Source organism: Pieris brassicae, chromosome 9 (genome assembly GCF_905147105.1).
Source record: "Pieris brassicae chromosome 9, ilPieBrab1.1, whole genome shotgun sequence".
NCBI lineage: Eukaryota > Metazoa > Arthropoda > Insecta > Lepidoptera > Pieridae > Pieris > Pieris brassicae.
Genome location: NC_059673.1, coordinates 10,000,001 through 10,020,838, shown reverse-complemented (window position 1 = coordinate 10,020,838; position 20,838 = coordinate 10,000,001). Strand labels below are relative to the sequence as shown.

At 32.1% G+C, this 20,838-nt stretch overlaps 1 protein-coding gene across 2 annotated transcripts in view; it reads left to right on the top strand.

Moving 5' to 3' along the window:
- LOC123713921 (echinoderm microtubule-associated protein-like 2) overlaps positions 1 to 20,838 on the top strand; it is a 51,162-nt gene that overhangs the window by 22,182 nt on the left and 8,142 nt on the right. For both annotated transcript variants that reach the window (XM_045667802.1, XM_045667803.1), the window contains exons 3-8: positions 7,739 to 7,930; positions 8,187 to 8,298; positions 8,757 to 8,897; positions 10,704 to 10,817; positions 11,416 to 11,487; positions 16,318 to 16,482. In XM_045667802.1, coding sequence (XP_045523758.1) covers positions 7,739 to 7,930; positions 8,187 to 8,298; positions 8,757 to 8,897; positions 10,704 to 10,817; positions 11,416 to 11,487; positions 16,318 to 16,482 — 796 coding nt within the window. The remainder of the gene's footprint in view (positions 1 to 7,738; positions 7,931 to 8,186; positions 8,299 to 8,756; positions 8,898 to 10,703; positions 10,818 to 11,415; positions 11,488 to 16,317; positions 16,483 to 20,838) is intronic.

Genomic DNA, 20,838 nt, shown 5'->3' with positions numbered 1-20,838 from the left:
GCATCAGGAATACTAATCGGGTGCCTTACGTTCGGTCGTAATGACGTAATGGTCACGGTCATGTAATGGTCACGAGAGGACAAATTAAGTATCTTAAACTTTATTATTAGTATGTTAAAGTGTGCTGTCTTACACCTGTAACCCTTATGGAACTGATGATAAAATGTGGCCTAGTGACGGTAAGATACGACAGATGCTTCATATCTTCACACAGTTTTGAATCTAAAATTAGAGAAGATTTAATAGGGTTTATTAAGAAACACAAAAATGTACTACTTTGAATCCATCTGTTATAATCTTCAGCTACTAGGTAAAATTGCGGGCATTACTGCTTCGATAAGGCAAAGTTACTATGAGTGTGAGGATATTTCTATAACATCCAAAAGTAAATGTAAGGTAAAATTTTCCTACTTTGCTTATATTCTAGTGTACGTAAAAAGTATTCTGCAATTGTAAAACAAAAATGTATAATTTACACACTTGTTTGCGTATTAACTTTATTGCTTATTCAATTAAATTCTAACATAATAAGTGTTGAAACCATTAAAAAAATTAAACGTTCCATCATACACGTTCGTTCATCTTTGTTTAACTTTTCTCTAAGAATCTTCGCACGAACTTTCGCAGTCGTGAGAATTTTGGTTTAGCCTCTCTCTCTAAAAGTTGATGTTGGAATGAGATACGCTATTCGTGATTTATCTTAACAGTAATCAGTTGTTATGGTTGTCGAAAATTCAGTGTAAAAGTTATATCCGTTTTGATTTAGAGATACCGCACTAACTAGGATTTTCAACGCATTGTTGACACAATTTCGTATTTCAATCAGGTGGGTTTGCCCTCTAAACTGAAGAATATGAAGTTCATGATGGAAAATCCATGAAATCATCCGGTTTTGAGCGACAAACCGGCTACTATCTAATATTATTTTTTCTTGTCTCGTCTTCGCACAGCTGGGATAAAGTAGCATTCTATGGTGAAAGAATTTTTGAAGTCCAACCAGTTTTTAAATGAATTCTTTTTCATTAAATCATATTTTCTCTTTAATGTGTTAAAAACAAATACTTAACTTAATAAAAAACATATATAATTAATTAAAAACGCGCTTTAACACTTTAATAAAGGTTGGTAAACTTTCTCGTTTCCGAATCATAATTTGTTTTCTCTTAAAAACGAGGCATAATGACTACTTATTGCGTTAATTTGAGATGTTAGCATAATTTTAAAGAATCATTATGATAATCGTATTAAGAAAGGACTTGAATATTTTATTTTATTAATAATAAATGCTTTATTCAGGTGTCTTATTATCAGTGATTTAGTACCGTGTAATAACCTGATAGGTATATATTATATATCCTTGTACAAGGATTCATTTATGTTTATATTATTATTACTATTATAAGAACAGTATTTATTTCCAACACACAAATATACAGTATTTAAAAAATAATTAAAAGTTAATAAATATAAAAAAACAACTGGATATCGACACAATGACTTATAATATATTAAAATTATTTATCTATATTTATTAAAATAATGTTGTAGGTAACAGTGTAAGCATGATGATTGGTGGCACTTTACTTAAATCAAATTATAGCTTCTTTCATCTATTTAATTTTTGTACATCTGAAAAGTTCGTAGGCAATTATAAAAAAAAAACTTTTTTTTTGTATAGATTCTGAATACAATTTTTCGATACCATTTTTATAGTAGTCAAACTACCTCAAAATAGGCTTCTGTATCTGCGATTACCTCGTCATCACTGCAAATTTTCAGTCCAGCGAGCATTCTCTTGAGGTCTGAGAACAGAAAGCACTATTAACATTGGTTATAAAGAGGGTTTCCGATAATACAGAATGAAAGTACCGAAGTTACATAAACATTTAAGGGAAAACGTGTTCATTTTAAATTTTAAACGAGCTAATTACGTTCACCTAAATAAATACCTTTAAATGTCGTAAGTTCAATTATGAAATTATTACACGTATAATCAGCAGATTAACTGAAAATAAATATATGTTCTATTATTCCAATGATACACTTATCCTATTTATCTGAGTTTCATTTTGCCCACGGATGCAACAAACACATTGATTTATATAAACTTTATATATATAAATGAACTTTTGTTAGAATATATTTCAATCGTATTTATTCGACGAAAAACAACTAAGTTATTTTTAACTCAGCTTGGTATTAAAATTATTTCCTTGCTGACAGTACGGATTTTATTGACTTAAAGATGTGAATTTAACATCTTTGCAAACCCTTGCGAAACATATTGCGCGTAAGTTCAAGGCAATTGCGAAAAATATCAAGTGACTATGTCGGACTAATTACAAAATATGTTAAAACTATTCATTTCTTATTTATAGTTAAACAATATATTAACTTTATACATAGGAAGGTACTAAAGTTCTGAAGAACACGTGTGATAAACAATATTAATTTGTATTTATAATATGTTGTTCTAATACAACATGTATGCTTAAAAGATACAAGATAATATGACATCACACATTTTACACACACACACACACACACATCCATACAATTTCAAACTAGAAAGGAATAAATCAACACAAGCAAACAGTACAAAATATAATTAAATTGCTATTTTACGAAATGCATCTATTTTCTAATAGAAACAAATAATTTTGTATACTAATGTGATTTTTTTCTTAGCCTACCTCTTTAGTAGGTACATACAAACATATGGAACATCTTGCTATGTCACCCAATAGATACTGCTCGCTTTCAAATATAAATACAGTTTTTAGGCTTTTTCTATTAAATAAATATATTTAATTTGTATTTTCCGTTTGTAAGGTACAGTTTGACCCACGAACTAACAGTATTTCCCAATACACGTGTTCAAATGTTTTACTGCAGTGCAACCGTTATACGGCATTTAACATAAATTTACAAGCTAACTACTTGGTGTCACTTCAGTACATACAAATTTTCTACAAAGTAACTTCTAACATGAGATATTAGTAACGTATACTCTTCTATTGATTTTAAGTTTATTTAAAGCTTCAATGCCGTTACAGATAAATAGTTTATTATTTTGTATATATTTGTAAAGAATCCCTAATGCTAAAAGGATTTCTCGGAAGATTTGCTTATTTGACCCATCACAACACTTATATATCCATTACGCACATAAGCGCAATTGTTGGTGTAATAACGCTAATTACTACATATTTATAAAATAACTGGCATTAACATTTTACCTAGTATGCAATTCTGTATGTCCTTCGATGTGCGCATGAGGAATAAAAATCTCTGCATCGGTAAAAATAATAACTCATAGACAAGTAAGTGATAAAAATCTATATAATTAATCTTTTTACCGTTCAGCTGTCATTTTTGTATATAAGTATTCCCTTTTCTGTGAAACTGTTTGAGGATACATGCAATATTATAATATTAATTATTATAGAATAAATATTTTATCTGTGTGTTTTGTTTCCTAATACTTATACGAATTTGAAAGAATTATCGTATAAACCAATAGTTCGTTCATTCAACCATAAAATGATAATTTAACTATTAAAATATCTTATACAGGATACTTTATGATATATTTTATTCCTTGCCTACGATAAAACATTAACGTCAAAACAAACAAAAATCTACTTATTTCTGTTCGATTCGTTTCGACTTTAATTCGTGTTCGGCAAAACGGTTTTTAAACGTTGTTCGTAATTTTCTTAATTGTTTATTTCTATTAACAGTCACTGACGGATTACATCAGAAAGTAGACAATTCGTTACGGTCGCAGTACCTTAACTTTTTTAATATCTACATATTTTTTACTGCTTTTTTACGTAAGATACAGTTCATGTATCATCCATAAATTAATTGTATATTCTTTACACCCAGCCCGTTTCAAAGTTGTAATAGCTGTTATGTTATAAATAAAACAGTTGTATATATATATCTACTCGTATAATCATCGAAAATTAATTTTTGTGGATCCTTCAGTAATTTAGTTATAAATAAAAACATTTTTGTTGTCTAGTAACTATCTTCAGGCTTTCAGTAACTCCAATTTTCAATGCAGGTTTGGCCTGCAGGTTTTTTAGTATCGTTGATAACAGTTGCTCTAACAACGTTACAAGAATGCCATTACTCAATATAATTTTTCATTAAGACAAGGCATAATTCAACAGATTTTATATGAATTTTTATTAGTTAAAAGTAATGAAAATTAATCCTTCATTGCCCTGGTATGGCACTTAATACGCACTTTATATCCAGAAGTATAATTAATACCTAGTCAAGAATGGACAGCCAAGAATCCAGAAGTTCTCGGGCCAGCGATTCCCCTGGAGACACTATGAATGATGTGTATGCAGCCTGGCGTAAGTCATTTAGGTTTAAAGCTGTAACTTCACTCAAACTATAATATTCTGTAAAATAATTTAATAGTTATAATACACAAATATACACAGTTGACAATGCTTGATGTTTCTCAAGTTTCTGATATAATATTTTATGTACATAACTTATTCAATAAATACATAAATCATAATAATCATATTCGATATAAAAGTAAAAATAAGTTTGCTACATTCCTAATTATATTATATTGTAAAAATAAATAAATTAAAATATTAGCATAAATATATACCACAATATAAGAAAGATTTTAGTACGTCATCGTAAAAGTGCACGTCTGAACGATTTCTCATTAAATCTTGGTTTATCCCAGGTCATCATTAATTCGAAAAAACTACATCCAAATTGCAAACAAAAACGGATAAAAAATTGCTATCACTACTGTTTGTTACCGGCACATATAAAGCTAGCCACAAGCATTTCGTATGTGAGCCAGCTAATATAAATCTCGCGACCTTCACGTACGGCCAAACGCAAATGTCTCATTTGATACAAGGCTGGTATTTAAGGACATGCAAAATAAGATTTTTGTGACTGTTAACAATTTGCTCTTCCTCGTTCGTATAATGAATATTACAAACAAATTGGTTCGTGAAAATTATTTTGTTTGTATAATACTAGGGGATTTAGTGATTCTCATATATTCTGGAAATAAATATAGTCTGTTATTCATGGGCTCTGTAGCATTCTGATATGGGTTTTTTTTGATGTCACTGTCTGTATATGAGTGGAACTTTTAATGAGGAATGATATTCAAAATATATTTAATAAAATCATTAATTTTAATAGCATTTGACCGGCTGAAATTGTAAAAGATAGGCATGCAGTGTGCAGTAATTTTTAACACATTTATTTACTAAAACATGTTTTTGTAATAATTTAATAGTAATGTATTTCACTGTTGTGATTGCAGTGAACTAAGAGAAACACTCTAAGTTTCACCGTTACAATCCAAGAGAAACAATGTCTATTTAAAGCTAAATTAAAATGGATATTTAATATATTGCTCTAGAAAGTAATGGCGTATTACAATCGTGACAATATGTGATTGTCAATCTCATGATGACAAGAAATGCTTATTTCTTAGTCATGTTGCAAATTCTCTTGTCAACAACTCTCAAAATTCTTCAACCTCCAAGTTTTGTTGGACTTTTTTGTGTTGGACCTGAATAGGTCGTAATCTATTTACTTAGTGTCAAGGGTTTATTAAATTATATTTTCGATAAAGCGCGGTCATCTTTTGATTTACAATATGATCTTCATCGCAATTTCTTCATAAGTAAATGGACTAGTTTATGAGGTAATTAATGTAAAATTGAGCAGTGTTGGCCTAGTGGCTACAGCGTGCAACTCTCATCTCTGATCTCGTAGGTTCGATCCCCGGCTGTGCACCAATGGATTTTCTTTCTATGTGCGCATTGAACATTAGCTCAAACGGTGAAGGAAAACATCGTGAGGAAACCGGCTTGCCTTAGACCCAAAAAAGTCGACGGCCTGTGTCAGGCACAGAAGGCTGATCACCTACTTGCCTATTCCATTTACAAATTATCATGAAACAGATACAGAAATCTGAGGCCCAGACCTAAAAAGGTTGTAGCGCCATTGATTTTTTTTAAAATTAATGTAAAGGCTTCTAGACCGAAGAGAAGAGTTACAAGGGAACGCCAATATGCAGTCAGAAGCTATATTAAAAAAGAATTTCTTCGGGGCCGGCGTAATTGACGTTCACGGACCATTAATGTATTGGCCATAAATTGAGTGTGTGAACGTTTCTAAATGTACCGGTAGTTGGATAATGATTCCAATCGCCGGAATCTATCAAACACTTCTAACGGGTATCGCTTATTTAGATGCAAGTCTTGTAAATTTAAGAATAATTTTCGAATGTCTATTATGTAATTTTTTTGACAGCATGAAATTTAACAAACTGATTTATAGAAAAACAATATTGTACAGATAAATTTTATTTTTGTAGAAACAGAGAAATAAAGACAAAACTTTATTATACATAATGAAAAAGTATATAAAGTAGTAGTAAAGAAGAAAGTGCACTAGCCCCTACACTAGGATTCCCTGTGTCGTGGTCAGCTTTTCTTCCTTTTTGAAGCAGAATGTCTATAATTTCTACATAACACTTACATTTTATAATTGAATTATTGTTGCACAGTAATAATATTTTCCGTTTCAGTATAGCATGGGTTGAGAAGATGTTTTTTTAAGACGGTTAGTGATTGTATAGTGAAGTTTTAAATCGGTAGTGAAAATTAACGATTATTATATATACATAATACGTCTTTATAAAAAAAATACTTAAGATTTTAAAACTACATACAAAAGTACACTAACAAATATAATATGTTAAGAAACTACACTTTGGAGATATTATATAGATAAACTACTAAATAAATGTCGGGCCAAACAAAAACTTGGAAATTCCGAACATAGAGTACAAGACAATGTGAACATGTGTTTAGAAGAATGTATGGCCTCGTCCTCGTCGCTTTGAAATTAGTAGTCATTAAGAAAATGCTGTTTTTATACAAAAGCACGATTCACCACAATGTAGTGTGAACTCCGTTTCCGCACTTAGACGCCAATTTGGTACGTTGTGATTAAGTTCTGGCTAATTAAGCCAGCCTAGCTCTATCCAGAAGCTCTGAAGTTTCCTGGCCACTGCAGGCTTCACGGAGCGACTAAAATTCAAATTATATTATTATTTCAAACATTCATCATTCAGCCAAGTTGTATATGCCTCATAAACGGTTTTGGTTGGTAAGAGTACTCGTGCATACAATGTAGTCTCGCAATTTTGTTATATGAAAGTAATGTTAGACATTTTCCATCGTATTGATTGATGAGTTAGCTAAATGTGTATATTGATGGAAAATTACGGTATAATTTTACCTTCCTCCAGATTTGTTATTAGCTAGAATACAGCTACCACATACAATGTTGGCTGTGTTTGAAATTAGTTTTATATAATAAAATTGAAAACACACAGCATGATCATCTTAGTTTGTTTTTATAATTATTAATAACGAATGGGATACGTAACTTTTTGTTATTCGATCTTCAATCTTACTTTAACTAAGAATACATAAAAAGCTTTAACGACACAAGTACCTAAATTTAAACTTTCCAGTTTAACCAGCAAGTGTTTAAACTATTTACTAACAACTACTTTATAGCGTAGCGTACTTGGTGACTACTGGGTCTGTGCCCCTTTTCCAAAGAAACAAAAGAAATAAAAAAAACAACCAGTACACAGAAACTACACATTATACTAGCTCTAAACTGATCGACTTATTTCTAAACTTATTATTTTCAGATGAAATGCTAGAAAGCGAGGGGGCAGGGTTGGCAGCCAGGGTAGCTGAACTAGAAGTCCGATGTTCTCGGCAAGCTGAGGAGCTCTTGTGTCTTCGTTCAACCCTAGCCGATGCCCTGAGAAGACTAAATGTTCTAGAAGGCCGAACGCCAGCCACTACAACTTCCACACAGAGAAATGGCGCTTACTCAGGTAAATTACAGAGTTATTACAGGACAACTGATAAATAGATGAGCGTAAATCTCCTGCTACTGTCATTGAGCTTCTGGTCTTCTTCTTCTCCTTAAGTAAGAAATGAAAATTATACATAAAAGCAAATTGAGTTCTGGTCAACAGGCACCAGGGGTGAATTATGAAAGATTTTTAACTCTCTACATGCAGACTTCATATCCCTTGACATCTGTTATTAAATTACATTTGATTAATATAAAATTAACGTTTATTCCAGGATCAACGGGTGGGACACCTACTCGGGAGCTTCGCATAAGACAATCCGCTTATCGGGAACCAGCAAAACGCAGCTCCAGTTATGGCTCCAGTGCTTCATCATTACCTCAGAGGTGAGAATAGTTGTTTCAATGTATTAATTTCCCGTTATGTGAGTGGATTTCTAAAACTTTCAATTAGCAAGTCAGCCTTCTGTGCGTTCTAATGACCATATTTATTACCTAATTTCACTATATTTCTTCTCATTCATAAAAACTAATTGCAGAGTTTTAACAAAGGTACGTAAGTCGTTCTGCAATTGAGAGTTTCTTAAAAAGTTATCTGTCGAGGTATTTCCGAATCAATTCTACTTAGTTTACGATTCGTAAGGGCCCCGCAAAACAATTGCCTTCTAGCAGTGTGAGTATCCATGGGCGGCGGTAGCACTTAACATTAGGTAAGCCTCGTGCCTCTTATTCTATATAAAAAGTACTCTTTTATTTCTTTCTGTCAAGTTGTGTTTACGCTTTGATGCAAAGATATGCAACACTGATTTAGTTGTTCTAAATAAGGGGGATTTATTTTCTTTCAGACGCGGCCCACAGCACCAGTCCACGGGATCCCTGCAGTCGGACTCACCGGCTTCTTCGTCTTCCCTCTCCCCCGCGCCTTCACCGTCACCCCGCGCCACCCCTGCCCCGCATCACGTGCCGCAAGTCTCCCAGCCTTACAGGTAATTAAAACAACCCGGTGTCAAACGTTCATATGCCTTATAAATGGAAACAAATTACAAACAATGATTGTCCCGGAAACCAAACTGCTGATAAAGATTTATTATTCAATTGAATTCACGTGAATGTAGAGGTCGTCTTTATGGGTCTTTGTGATAAGAGGATCTTAATCTCGATTTTGTTACAATTTCTATCGTTCATTATTTCAGGAAATTACTCACAGTTTATACGGACGGCAGTGTTGGCCAATTGGCTTTAGCGTGCAACTCTCGTGCCTGAGGTCGTAGGTTCGATCCTTGTCTGTGTACCAATAAAATATCTTTATATATTCGCTTTTAACATTCGATCGAACGGTAAAGAAAAACATCGTGAGGAAACCGGCTTGCCTTAGACTCAAAAAGTCGATGGCGTGTGTCCATGCACAAGAAACTGATCATATATTGCCTATAACATTGACAAATAATCTGTACCAGACACAGAAATCTGAGTTTCAGACCTAAAAAGGTTGTAACCTCTAATTTATTTTTTTATACAAACGGCGTGTGTTAAATTAAGAGCAAGAGGTGTACGCGAACACTATTCTATGAAGTGACACCTTTTTTAATACAATACTTTCGTAGTATATTTTATATTTATATATAATCTTAAGTTTTTTAGAAGTACAGTAATCCCTCTTATAACATGGTAGATTTGTTCGGTGTTGGAGACGCGTTATAAGAGGATCATATAACGCGTTATGTACAAATGGTTCACTTTTCTCATTAAATGAGATTTTAATCGAATATTAAGAAAAATCGATGTTATGAAAGTAATATTTGTGTACAAATCATGATAAAGGTTCAGACATGACGTGTGCGTAATATGAAAATGCGTTATAAGAGTACAATGTTACAAGGGGGTTTACTGTTTATTATAGTGCTTGTTACACAAATACGTATTATGAAACTGTAGTATCTAGAGTTAAATTATGTGCTTCTTCATATTCATATTCATATATTATATATTTTATTGTTAGTTAATTTAAGATATATGGGCTTATAGGTTGTATTAAATATATACCATACATAGTATGTTGATACATACTTACTTAGGTACGTTTTAGAAGTATTGCTTAGTATTTCGTTAGATGATTTTGTTTTAAGCACAAGTACCCAAGACCCAGTATTATATTAGACGCAGTAGTCCAAAGCTTGCAATCTCAATAACATGCCTATGATTATTCTCGTCAAGCAAGGGCTCTATACTTTAGTATATCTTTGAAGTGATTTGTTTCTGTCAACTATATAAAACGTAAAAATATTTCTAGGCCATTGAAAACTAATACGATTGGTCAAGAGCAGTGTTTCCCAACCGTTTTATGAGCTGTGCCCCACCAGCCTTTCTAATATAATATACGCAGTATGGAACAACATAATATTTAATATTAAAATATTGAATTGTTCACTTAAGAAACTTTAGTGATAGGCTTCAGGAAGAAATAACTAGGAAATTGTTAACAAAACACATTTAATAAAAAACTATATTAAAATTCCAAATAATTTCAGTAAATTTTTGAATTGGTATTAACCTTAACAAACCTGAAATTGCCCCCCTCTGGGGCGTGGGGCATTGGGATACAATGGTCTAGAGGCAGCCAATTTGAGCGAGATTTGGCGTCCAAAATTCTTTAGTAATAAGCAAGCATATACTGCGGCTGTTTAGGGAATTGAAACGAAATATACTACTTCAATCCAGAATCCTTAACAATTGTAATTTATGTAGGTATGTTATTGATATTGCCGAACAGTAGTAACGCTAACATTTCGTAGATCGCGCAATAGTTCCACGTCAAGCAATCAAAGTCCCTCCCCCGGAGTGAGCCTTACCAAGAGGTGGAACTCCACCGGGGACTTCAACACGCAAGGTCTACTGCCGAATGCAAGGTAAGTTGCTTCTGTTGTAGTTGAGATGTTTTATAGCTAGTTCAATCCGATTCAAATGACTAGTCTCCACTCTGTGGCCACTTATTGTTCGCAAAGAATTATTCTTAAGTATTTCCATTAACGTGATCGTACACTTACAATAGTCAATCGTCTTCATTCATGGAACTAGATTATAAAATAATTCGACGTAGATAACGTAAAAGGCCGGCAAAGCACTCGCAAGCCATGGCATTGAGTGTACACGGACGGCAGTAACACTTAACATCAGGCGAACTACCAGGTTCTTCAAAAAATCCAACAAATAAAAAAATCCATAATGTAATAAATTCACAAACATTTTACTAGTAACAAAAAATAGGCAAATATTTGTAAATTCATATGACGTTTACGGTATTTTCAAAATGGACCGATCAGTGCTTCAAGGCAATACAATAAGTAAGTTAATGTTTCAGTCTGGGATTACATAGTCTGTTATAATTAACTACATTTGAATCGGATAAATCGTTGATAGCGCCATCTGTTGACAGGAACGCTTTTTATTTCTTGTATGCTAATTATTTTAGTTGGCATTTTGTTTATGCGTTATTTTTGTCTATAGGTTTACAACTACAAAGTCGTTATTAAATCTATACTCTAAGCCGTCGCAAAATGGATCTATATTGAAACATGGGTAAGTTGTTTTCGATTATGGTGGTGGGATCAATGCTAACACCAATTTGACGAGTTGGGTTTTTCTTTTTCTAACATTCCATAGGTAAAAGGTCTCTATAAAGGTTTATATGTGTATGTTTAGTACATCATACATACATAAGTGGCGGCACCAATAACAACTTCATGGTCTGTTTATCTTTAGCTTCAAACAAATATTATCTTTATATTATCAGACATGTGTATCATATATATAATTTTGATAGAGGAATCGCGAATCCATTCGTTAATTAAAAGTTTGTTACATAAAAAGCAATATTTATTTATTTATAATCATACATTCCAAAGAACGTACATATGTCTCAGTCTTCCCAAACCTGTCACAAATATCCAGTCCTAGTGCAGAACGGCTAAACAAGGAGATCATAAGCAGAATCAGTGACTGCTGCTGTGCCTCCGGGATCTGAAGTACTTTAATCTAAGCAATTCCGGAAACAAGCCCATGCAGTCTCCATTCTGTTCACACGTGTCTAGCAAAAACGTATATAGGTACAAGAGGGGGTTTTTATGACAAGGCCGTTGATGACAAAACGATTGTAAATGTCTTCTATTATCTATTATTTTATATAAATATCTCTAATGACGTAATATTTCATCATTACAATTTTTCATGACTATATTTTTAAAACCACTAAAAATAAAAATAAAACCACTTAACGTCTGGTTTATAAGTCAAGTTTAGAATCTGCCTCATCAGATACATACCAACCATCTATCTATAAATTATCTATCAACCTAAAGCATTTTGCCTCCTCGGAAATCCCACCCAGACTTAAACGAGTGATTTAAACATTAAGCTAGTAACAATGTTCATAAATTATGCATAATTTAATATGGCTCGCGATGCAAATGCAGGATGCAGCAAAACTCGAATTCAAAATAACTTTATTCATAGAGGTAACCAAGTACACTTATGAACGCCAACAGAAAAGATGTTAAATTGATACTAAATTTACATTTACTACCAGTTCGCAAGTCAAGGACGTAGAGCGGGCAAGAAGAATTGGCAAGAAACTCTCCGCCTATCTTTTATCGCCAAGTTTTGAGTCATTCAAATTGTTTGTAAAGCAGCCATAAATATTTCATAACTGGATCCAATCAATCATAAGGATTAGGATCATTTACATAATCGTCAAATTTATCAAAAGCCTTATTGATTAATTTAAGTTTAACGAGAGTTTGAATTTATTCAATGATAATTCTCTAATTTCGCTTGAAAGTTTGTTGTAAAAACGAATAAAATTTCCATATAAGAAGTGGTTTATCTTCTGGAGCCTACCTGGAGTTATACTATCAAATATAAATCTGTGTTCAAGATTCATGAAGAGGTTTTTAATATGAAATTTAAAAATTGTACAGTTGCTGCGGCCACTTTTTAACAAAATGTACGTTTAAATAGGAGACCACCCCACCCACACCAAATTGAAATGAATAAACAGGACTACTAATTCACATTATAGGAACACAATATGAATTAGTAGTAATAGTACATGTATATGTGTATAGTGAATAATGCGAAGTGAACGTATCACAAGTGAATGACAAATAGATCGATTACATTCAGGTAAACTAGTACACTCCTAGATTACACACTTTTAAAATAAATATTAAACATATTTTTAACTTTACTATAGATAAATTTGTTAGGAAAATATAAATTTCGGTAAAACCTTATCGTTATCATTTTTCCAAGACGAAGCTGGCATTACTACTTGAAATCTAGGAATTTGGATGTAAACGAATTATTTTATATTATGTAAGATCTGGTATACCAGATTAAAAAAATAACCTTAGTGAAGTATTGCAAACTAATTCAACTTTAGGTCCTTGAAGAAAAGAGCTTCTAAATGTAGCTCCTGCACGTTTGCGCTCTGTTCTATATAAAAAAATGTGCACTTAGATAAACAAGTGGTCTTCAAATCGCGCCTCGGGAGTGTTAGAAGGTCGTGATGTTGTCCACTTATGACTGTATTTGAATTTGTATTATGTTCTTTATTTTTGATGTGCGGTGTAATTATGAATTATATTATTTTCTCATATACAAGTAAACACAATGTTTTCAAGTATTATTTACGTTTTATTTAATTGGTATAGCCGCTAGTCCCTATCAGGGAGCCGCATGTGGCACTTTGATTCCTGGGTTCCATATTATGCTGATTACACCAGTATTTATGGCTCGTTTATATCGAACTGGGGCTTATTTGACAAATGGAAACTTGGAAGCGTTGGTATATTTTAACAGAACTAAAAGTATGTTAAAAAATGGCGTTCAATCCATTTGGGTATTGTATTGTAATTGCGCCTAAATCATTATTAAAAACAGTTGAAGGTATATATTTTACGCCAGATCTTAGACTATTATTACCTAATTAATTTAAACAAAAAACCCGCTGAGAGAAAGGAAAAGTCAACGAAAGTGGTTTTCTCGCGACAGTTATTAAATGAAACAGTTTTCTTGAAATACTACTTACGTAACTGTTACGTAGAAATTACGTACATTCGTAAACAAGTTAATTATAAAAAATATATTTGTTTTATAAAAATCCTTTTAAATAAGCCATTTAGGAGTTCTAAGTTTACTATAAAATCTCTCGACTTCATCATCGCATCAGACACTGGAGTAAGGAGTCCCCGAACCCAAAGTCTGTCTGCGTAAAGAAACGAAAACGAACACAAAAACGAACGATTGCTAACGATATAATTTTGTCAATTAAGTTAATCGACGATCCACTTTTTATTCTAATTGCTAACCTAAAAACTCCGATAATAATTGGAAATGGACTTTGACCTTCAAGCTAATCGTAGACATTTGTACACCTACATTACAAACACCGTCTTCTAATCATCAATTTACCAACAAGTTTGTTACCAAGATGAAAGCGTCATTTGGTGACTCATTTGCGTCCGTTTTAAAATGTTAAAATACATTGCATGTTTTACACAATGACATTTGTATCAGATAATTGCTGGCCCGCAATAAACTTTATACATTGCGACGTTAACATTACAACGTGTTTATTTTCCGTGGATTTGTTGGTCTCGCGCAGTTCGTTAGTGTTTGTCTGCGATACTGGCCGTTTTTCGTGCAACCTTAAAAACCTGTTGAGTTTAATCTGTGTCTATATTTGGATTAAGTGACATAATTTTAAGCGCCATGGACGACAGGTATCTTTAAAAATCTCGCAACACTTTTTACATTCTTTTAACTTGCGTATTTATTTTCTTATGTTTATTTTTTTTATTTTAGACCTATCGCCTAACTGCTTTGGGATTTCCAACGTGGGTTTTAGTTTTGCATTTGCTGTATCTGCACGGAATTTAAAACTGTAGTCATGTCATTCACCTCAATGTAAGTTCAAAGATGTTTGAATGTTTACGAGTAAATTTAAATTCTGTCAGGCGTTGTTAATTTGCGAAGCTACACTTTACACTAAGTTGTTGTCAAGCTACATAAATATTAATAAACGATAAGTAGTATATTGTATAAAATCATGTGTTACATATAACACAAAACCATTCCGACTATATGCAGTTTTTAAACAATATATCAGGATCACAAAATATATTAGGTATATAACGCTGGCTCAATGTTACGTACTCAATTATGTAAGGAAGTCTAAAACATAAAAGTGCATTATTATTATTATTAACTACTAGGTTTGGAATATTGAAAATACTGCTTTATTGTATTGTATGTCAAACATAAATAACGCATTTTCTAAGTTTAATTATAAGAAAACACAGAACATTTCAAAATAGATCAAGACAAGACATTATATACAATTATAAGAGAAATAAAATGCGTTTCATACAAAATAATTAAAGTACAATAGTTATATTTAAGCTCGACTAGCTGACCATATGGCGTAAGGCAATGATTCACTAAAGAAAGTTAATGCCCAATTGCATTAATCTTTAACCAAATAAGGCGAATTCAAGGTACAATTCGACGTTGTTCAGTATAGTACTGATCAGCTGTGAGACTGAAAATATTTTTTCGTTTTTTTTAATTGTTTATTTTATTGTAACTTTAATACGCTTCGATTTTTATTCATTTATCAATGGCTCATAACAACTGTAGACCTTTTAAATCAAAGAAATATTAATCAAATTGGTAATTACACTTAGAAACGTTAAAGGAAGGTCTAAACTTATATTTACTACCAGACTCAAGCGCCCAAATCGGGCGAGAAACTTTGTGCCATTCTTTAATTACCAAATTTCGTTTTAACCAATGCAATTGCAACCAATAAGCCTTGCTTCATGTCACGTAATGAAAGAAAATGTCGTAATAGTAAAGTAGCTAACTTAACCGATGACGGAATTAAATTTTTCCCTTTAACAGATAAACAACAATATGAACCAAAATAAAAACTACTTGATTATCGATAAACAGATTTTCTATGTAGATATAGACTGTACATTTGCAAGTTAAATAAATCCTTATTAAATCATAAAATAACTAATACCGATAACATCAGGACGTTGATAATTAACTATAATTGTAAGCTAATTATTATAATTAACAAGACTAACCTTCTATATGACTGTTAACATATTTTTAAGACTAGATAACATAATGCTGCTTATAAAATAACATTAACATTGATTGAATTTAGGTCAAGTTTAAAAAAAAGTAAAAAATTCGTTTATGAAGGACATACATACATACAACTTATGATCTAGAAGATATCTACTACAATTGTTTTAATGAAACGTACGAAAGTTTTATCACAGAAAATGAAGTGTTCACGACGATTCCATCATTTGATAGAAGAATATTATATTCCAGCACCCACACCTGTCAGTACAATGAAGATGATGGCTCCATGAGGATGTACATCCGAGGCCGACCTGTGGTCATGTATGGTCCCAGCGACCACGATACCTTGGACCCTGCGAAGGTTGCTCCACCGCCGCAAAGCAAGCTCAAGTTGGAATGGGTGTATGGATATAGGTAGGTCTTTTATTTCCTTTTAAATTATGTTTCGCAATATCTAGATACAGTTTTATTTTATTATATATGCGCCCCTTTTTTTATTTTTTTATTGTTATACAAAAAGTCGTCGTTCTAGTGCGATGCAAAATTGCTCCTCCAAGCAAAACATAGAAAATGTTTTATTGAATTATTTTTGTGTTTGATGGCACGGCCGTACCATCATTTTCTCGAAACAGTTCAGGCTATTTGGATCCTTATACCTTCGTTATGGGTAAAACCCCTAATATTGCCAAGTACATGTAGTAAAAACATAAATGGTGTTTAATATTGATATGGTCACTATACGAAGACCTAATTAACCTAAGATTGGCTAATTAACCGACATGGTTCTACGTGGATCTTTTAATGGCTGATGTTCGAGTTGCGAGACTTGTTTTTTCTGCAAATTATGTTTTTAATGACATTACATATTTTAATCATCAATCGATACCTTAAAAGTATATATCGAATCTAATACTTCCGGTTAAAGTCTCTGCATAACAAACATCAAATACGAAATTTGATAATTTCACGTTGGAGTAATGGTTTAACACGTACTTATTAATAAATTTATATATAAATAAATTTATTTAAAAAATACAGAAATTTATGTGATGGTGAAACAAAAATGGTCACATTTCCGTCCACTGCAGCGTCGACGTTCATTACAATACTGCTATAATACTTCAAATAAAACAAAAATAAATAGATGATAATCAGTTTACGGGCTTAAAGTCTTAGGTACAAAGTGGGACAGTACGAACGTGTTATTGATGTTATTGACGCCCGTGGAAAATATTAAAGTATCGTTACTAATGAACAAAATTAGTCAGTATAAGTTTGAAAATATAACATTAAATGTCAAGGGAACATATTATGGATTATAATTACTTTGAGTACTATTGATTTGTATATTATCTGCACGATAAGGTCATCGTTAACATAACAATAGTTTTATGGTATATGCAGGCAAATGATAAAAGGTTTAAAAGCTACTATTAGCCATTAATGTTTCGTGATACAATTAATAATGGAGGAAACAATTTCTCATGAATCATAGTATCGTAGTATTGTAGTTAATTATTTCCGTGGAAGGTTTTATTGACATTTTAAATCTTCATATAGTTAATTATTGATACTAAATGAGAGATATTGAACAAAAAACGGCCCAGGACCTTAGCTTCTGTGCCTGATGGGTACGACATACGACGACATCGTCCGCCGTTACCTCATGCGTCCACAGCTAGGACTAACCTTCCGAAAAGGGAACATGATTCACTGAATTATTTTAGTTAAGGAGTCTCATAGGTAAACGGATCTTTTTCATTGTCCGTTGAGTAAACTGACAAAAGTTCTATTATTTGTTAGTGCCAGAACAGGATTGTGTTTAATTATAAATAAATATTCATACGGTATAAAGAAAAATATAACTACTGCAGATATTGGAGAGAAAACTTGAGTTTTACTTAAAATAATTCCACATTATTACTTTTTACTTTTTGTTTTTCATGTATTTAGTATCAGTTTAGTTTATTATTTGTTCCTGTTTAGTTTGTTCTTTATAACTATATTTAATATCTATTTTTGCACTTCTTGCCTACCTTATGTAATTTAATACATTTTTTTTTTGTTTACTCACAGTGGTTGCCTGGAAGAAATCGCTCGAAAGCGATAAGGCCGCCAGTTGCCCTCCTTTTCATTAAATTATGTTCCATTTTTATATTGTAATGTAACGAAGTGTAAATAAATAAATAAATTATTTACATAATATAGCAGTAAACTTTATTTGTCAAATCTCAATCCATTAAGATTTGACAAATATCAGACCTTACATTTCGCCCAAAAGGTACATTAGAACGTTGGGTAATTTATATTTAACTTTTGCGTGGTACTTACGTACGTTTTTCTATTTAACCAATTCCATTATACATTTCAGTAGTTTCTCCCAAGACACCCTTGTTAAAAGCAAAAAAAATAATAATCAGAACTTATTAAACTACGATGCCACACATATATTATAAAATATCCTGACATTTAAAATTTAAATACTAACTTGCTATGGATAATATAAATAAATGATCAGTAATTAATAAATTAGTTCACGGTTGACATAGGTGACCTTCGGACGCGCTGGCCTCAAAATTCTGAGTTGGTTTATAGTAAGATATTTTTATAAAAGGTACTTAGTAGTTACTGCTTAAAACATTTAGTTCAGTTTCATTAAAATAAACCCACAATTCTAGTAATATAACACGAAAGAATTACCCATTTGAGAAAATTACATTACTTAACTAATTGACTTATACACAAGTTAACGAAAGTAAAATTGCCTTTAGACAGTAATTAGTCAAAATTGTCCAAAAATGAGTTGACAATTTTCCAATTGAATGATTTTTAGCTGCAATTACCACCTACGTCATTTGAAGAGTTGTCCTTTGAAGCGTTTCGTTGCTTTCAATTGCTGGCTTTTATAGTTTCCGGCTTTACGTTGACACCCAAGGGTCATTCATATCTACTTATTTTATCGGTTTAAATTGATCAAAGAATTGTGACACTTTGTTTTGTCAACCATAAAGAAATAATAATAATAAAAATCCAACAAAAGATCGGTAGTGATTGCTGACAGCAGTTTTTACATATATTATTATTATTAAAGCTTTATTAATTAATCCATACAACAAGTGGTTAGTTTACATTCCTTAATATTAGTATAAGTAGTGTTAGTATAAGTTTAAAAAAAATAAGTTACAATTCTTTTTTAGTGGTCTAGTTTTGGCCATGGGGGGAGCATACCCCTTTTAGGGTAAAAGCATCCTCCATATTTTTCCATTTCTCTTTGTCTTGAGCAACATTCATCCAGTTTTCCCCGCTACTTCTATAATGTTATCTGTCCATCTTTTCTTTTGTCGTCCTATACATCTCTTTCCAGTAGGTTTAATTCATTCTGCTAATTCTAGTGTCCATCTTTTATCTCGCGCTATAGCCAATATGATCTGCGCATTTCCATTTAAGCCTTCAAGCGTGTATAAGTGCATCTGCATGTTTTGCTTTTTTTTACGAGTGTCAGCGTTTCTTGTTTTGTTTATTCTTCTTAACTTTTACATATATACATAGTGATAAAGACAAATAATATACTAGCTATTGTAGGACAGTACTACGTTTGGAAAGAGGAAGTCCATCGGAACTTTAAGAAAAGATACGAACGAATCAAACGGGTTATGCTAACTACTGCACTTATAATCGTGCCTGTTCTAAGGGTAATTTAAAGACTAGATTTAGCACAATGATAAATAAATAAACTTCACACAATACACATTGGACACAAAGACACTGTTGAAAATTTTGTGAGCCAATGACTCAGCTTCTTGCAAACAAACCCTATTTTGGTAATAGGGTTGTAGGTTTGCGTGCCTGAATTTCAGTCAATCCTGGTTCCACGTCCAATATCCTCGTATATACTTCCACTCTCGTTATACTCTTCGTATAAATGTAATAGGTTTACTAAGTTGAAATAATACAGACATAATAATACAATTTTTTTTCTTGTTGTTGTTAATATCATTAGTTTTCCCCAAGCATGTTATTAATACAATTTAATAAGCGATTCTAGAGTCTTGGCTTTACAAAAGATTTCAAACTTGGCCACGTTGGTTTCGTGTAATATAATGTTAGAAAAACTTTTTTATGTCCTTGATTGCTGACTGATTTAAAGCATAATTTTCAGTTCAAGATGGAGCAAGAGTTGAATGAAAAGGTTAAATCCAGCGATCAGAATAACTATAATATTGAGGTCGGCATCTTTGTTAATTTAGCTTATATGGCGTAATATTTCATGTATTTGCACCGCCATTTATAATCTATCAACTGCTAGTCCAAGTGACATTTCTTTCATGGCCGTGACCACAAATTATCTGAGCTCATATACAATTTATTTCAAATTTAAAAAATTAAATTCACCCTAATGACTGACACTTATGCAAAATCGTATCGTAATTTCCGCTCACACAAAGCAAGTAGATGTGGTTACAGCAAGGCTAGCGATTCGCTCCAGTGAGATTGAACGAGATGAAAGGATAAAAGATTAGTATTGTTTCAATGTTATATAAATGATGTTTAACTTTAACCTGTTTCTCGCGACTTCTAAATTATTTTGTTTGCCGGTGTAATGGTGTAAAGTGTTTAAGAGAAACTCTAATAAGTATTGCAAATTGCAATGGAATAATTTCGTTTTAATTATACTATGCTGTCCCAAACATAATGATTATATTAAAGACATTTTTAGTATAAAATCGGTCCAAAGAACTGTACAGTTATTTAAAATATTTAAAAGAGTTT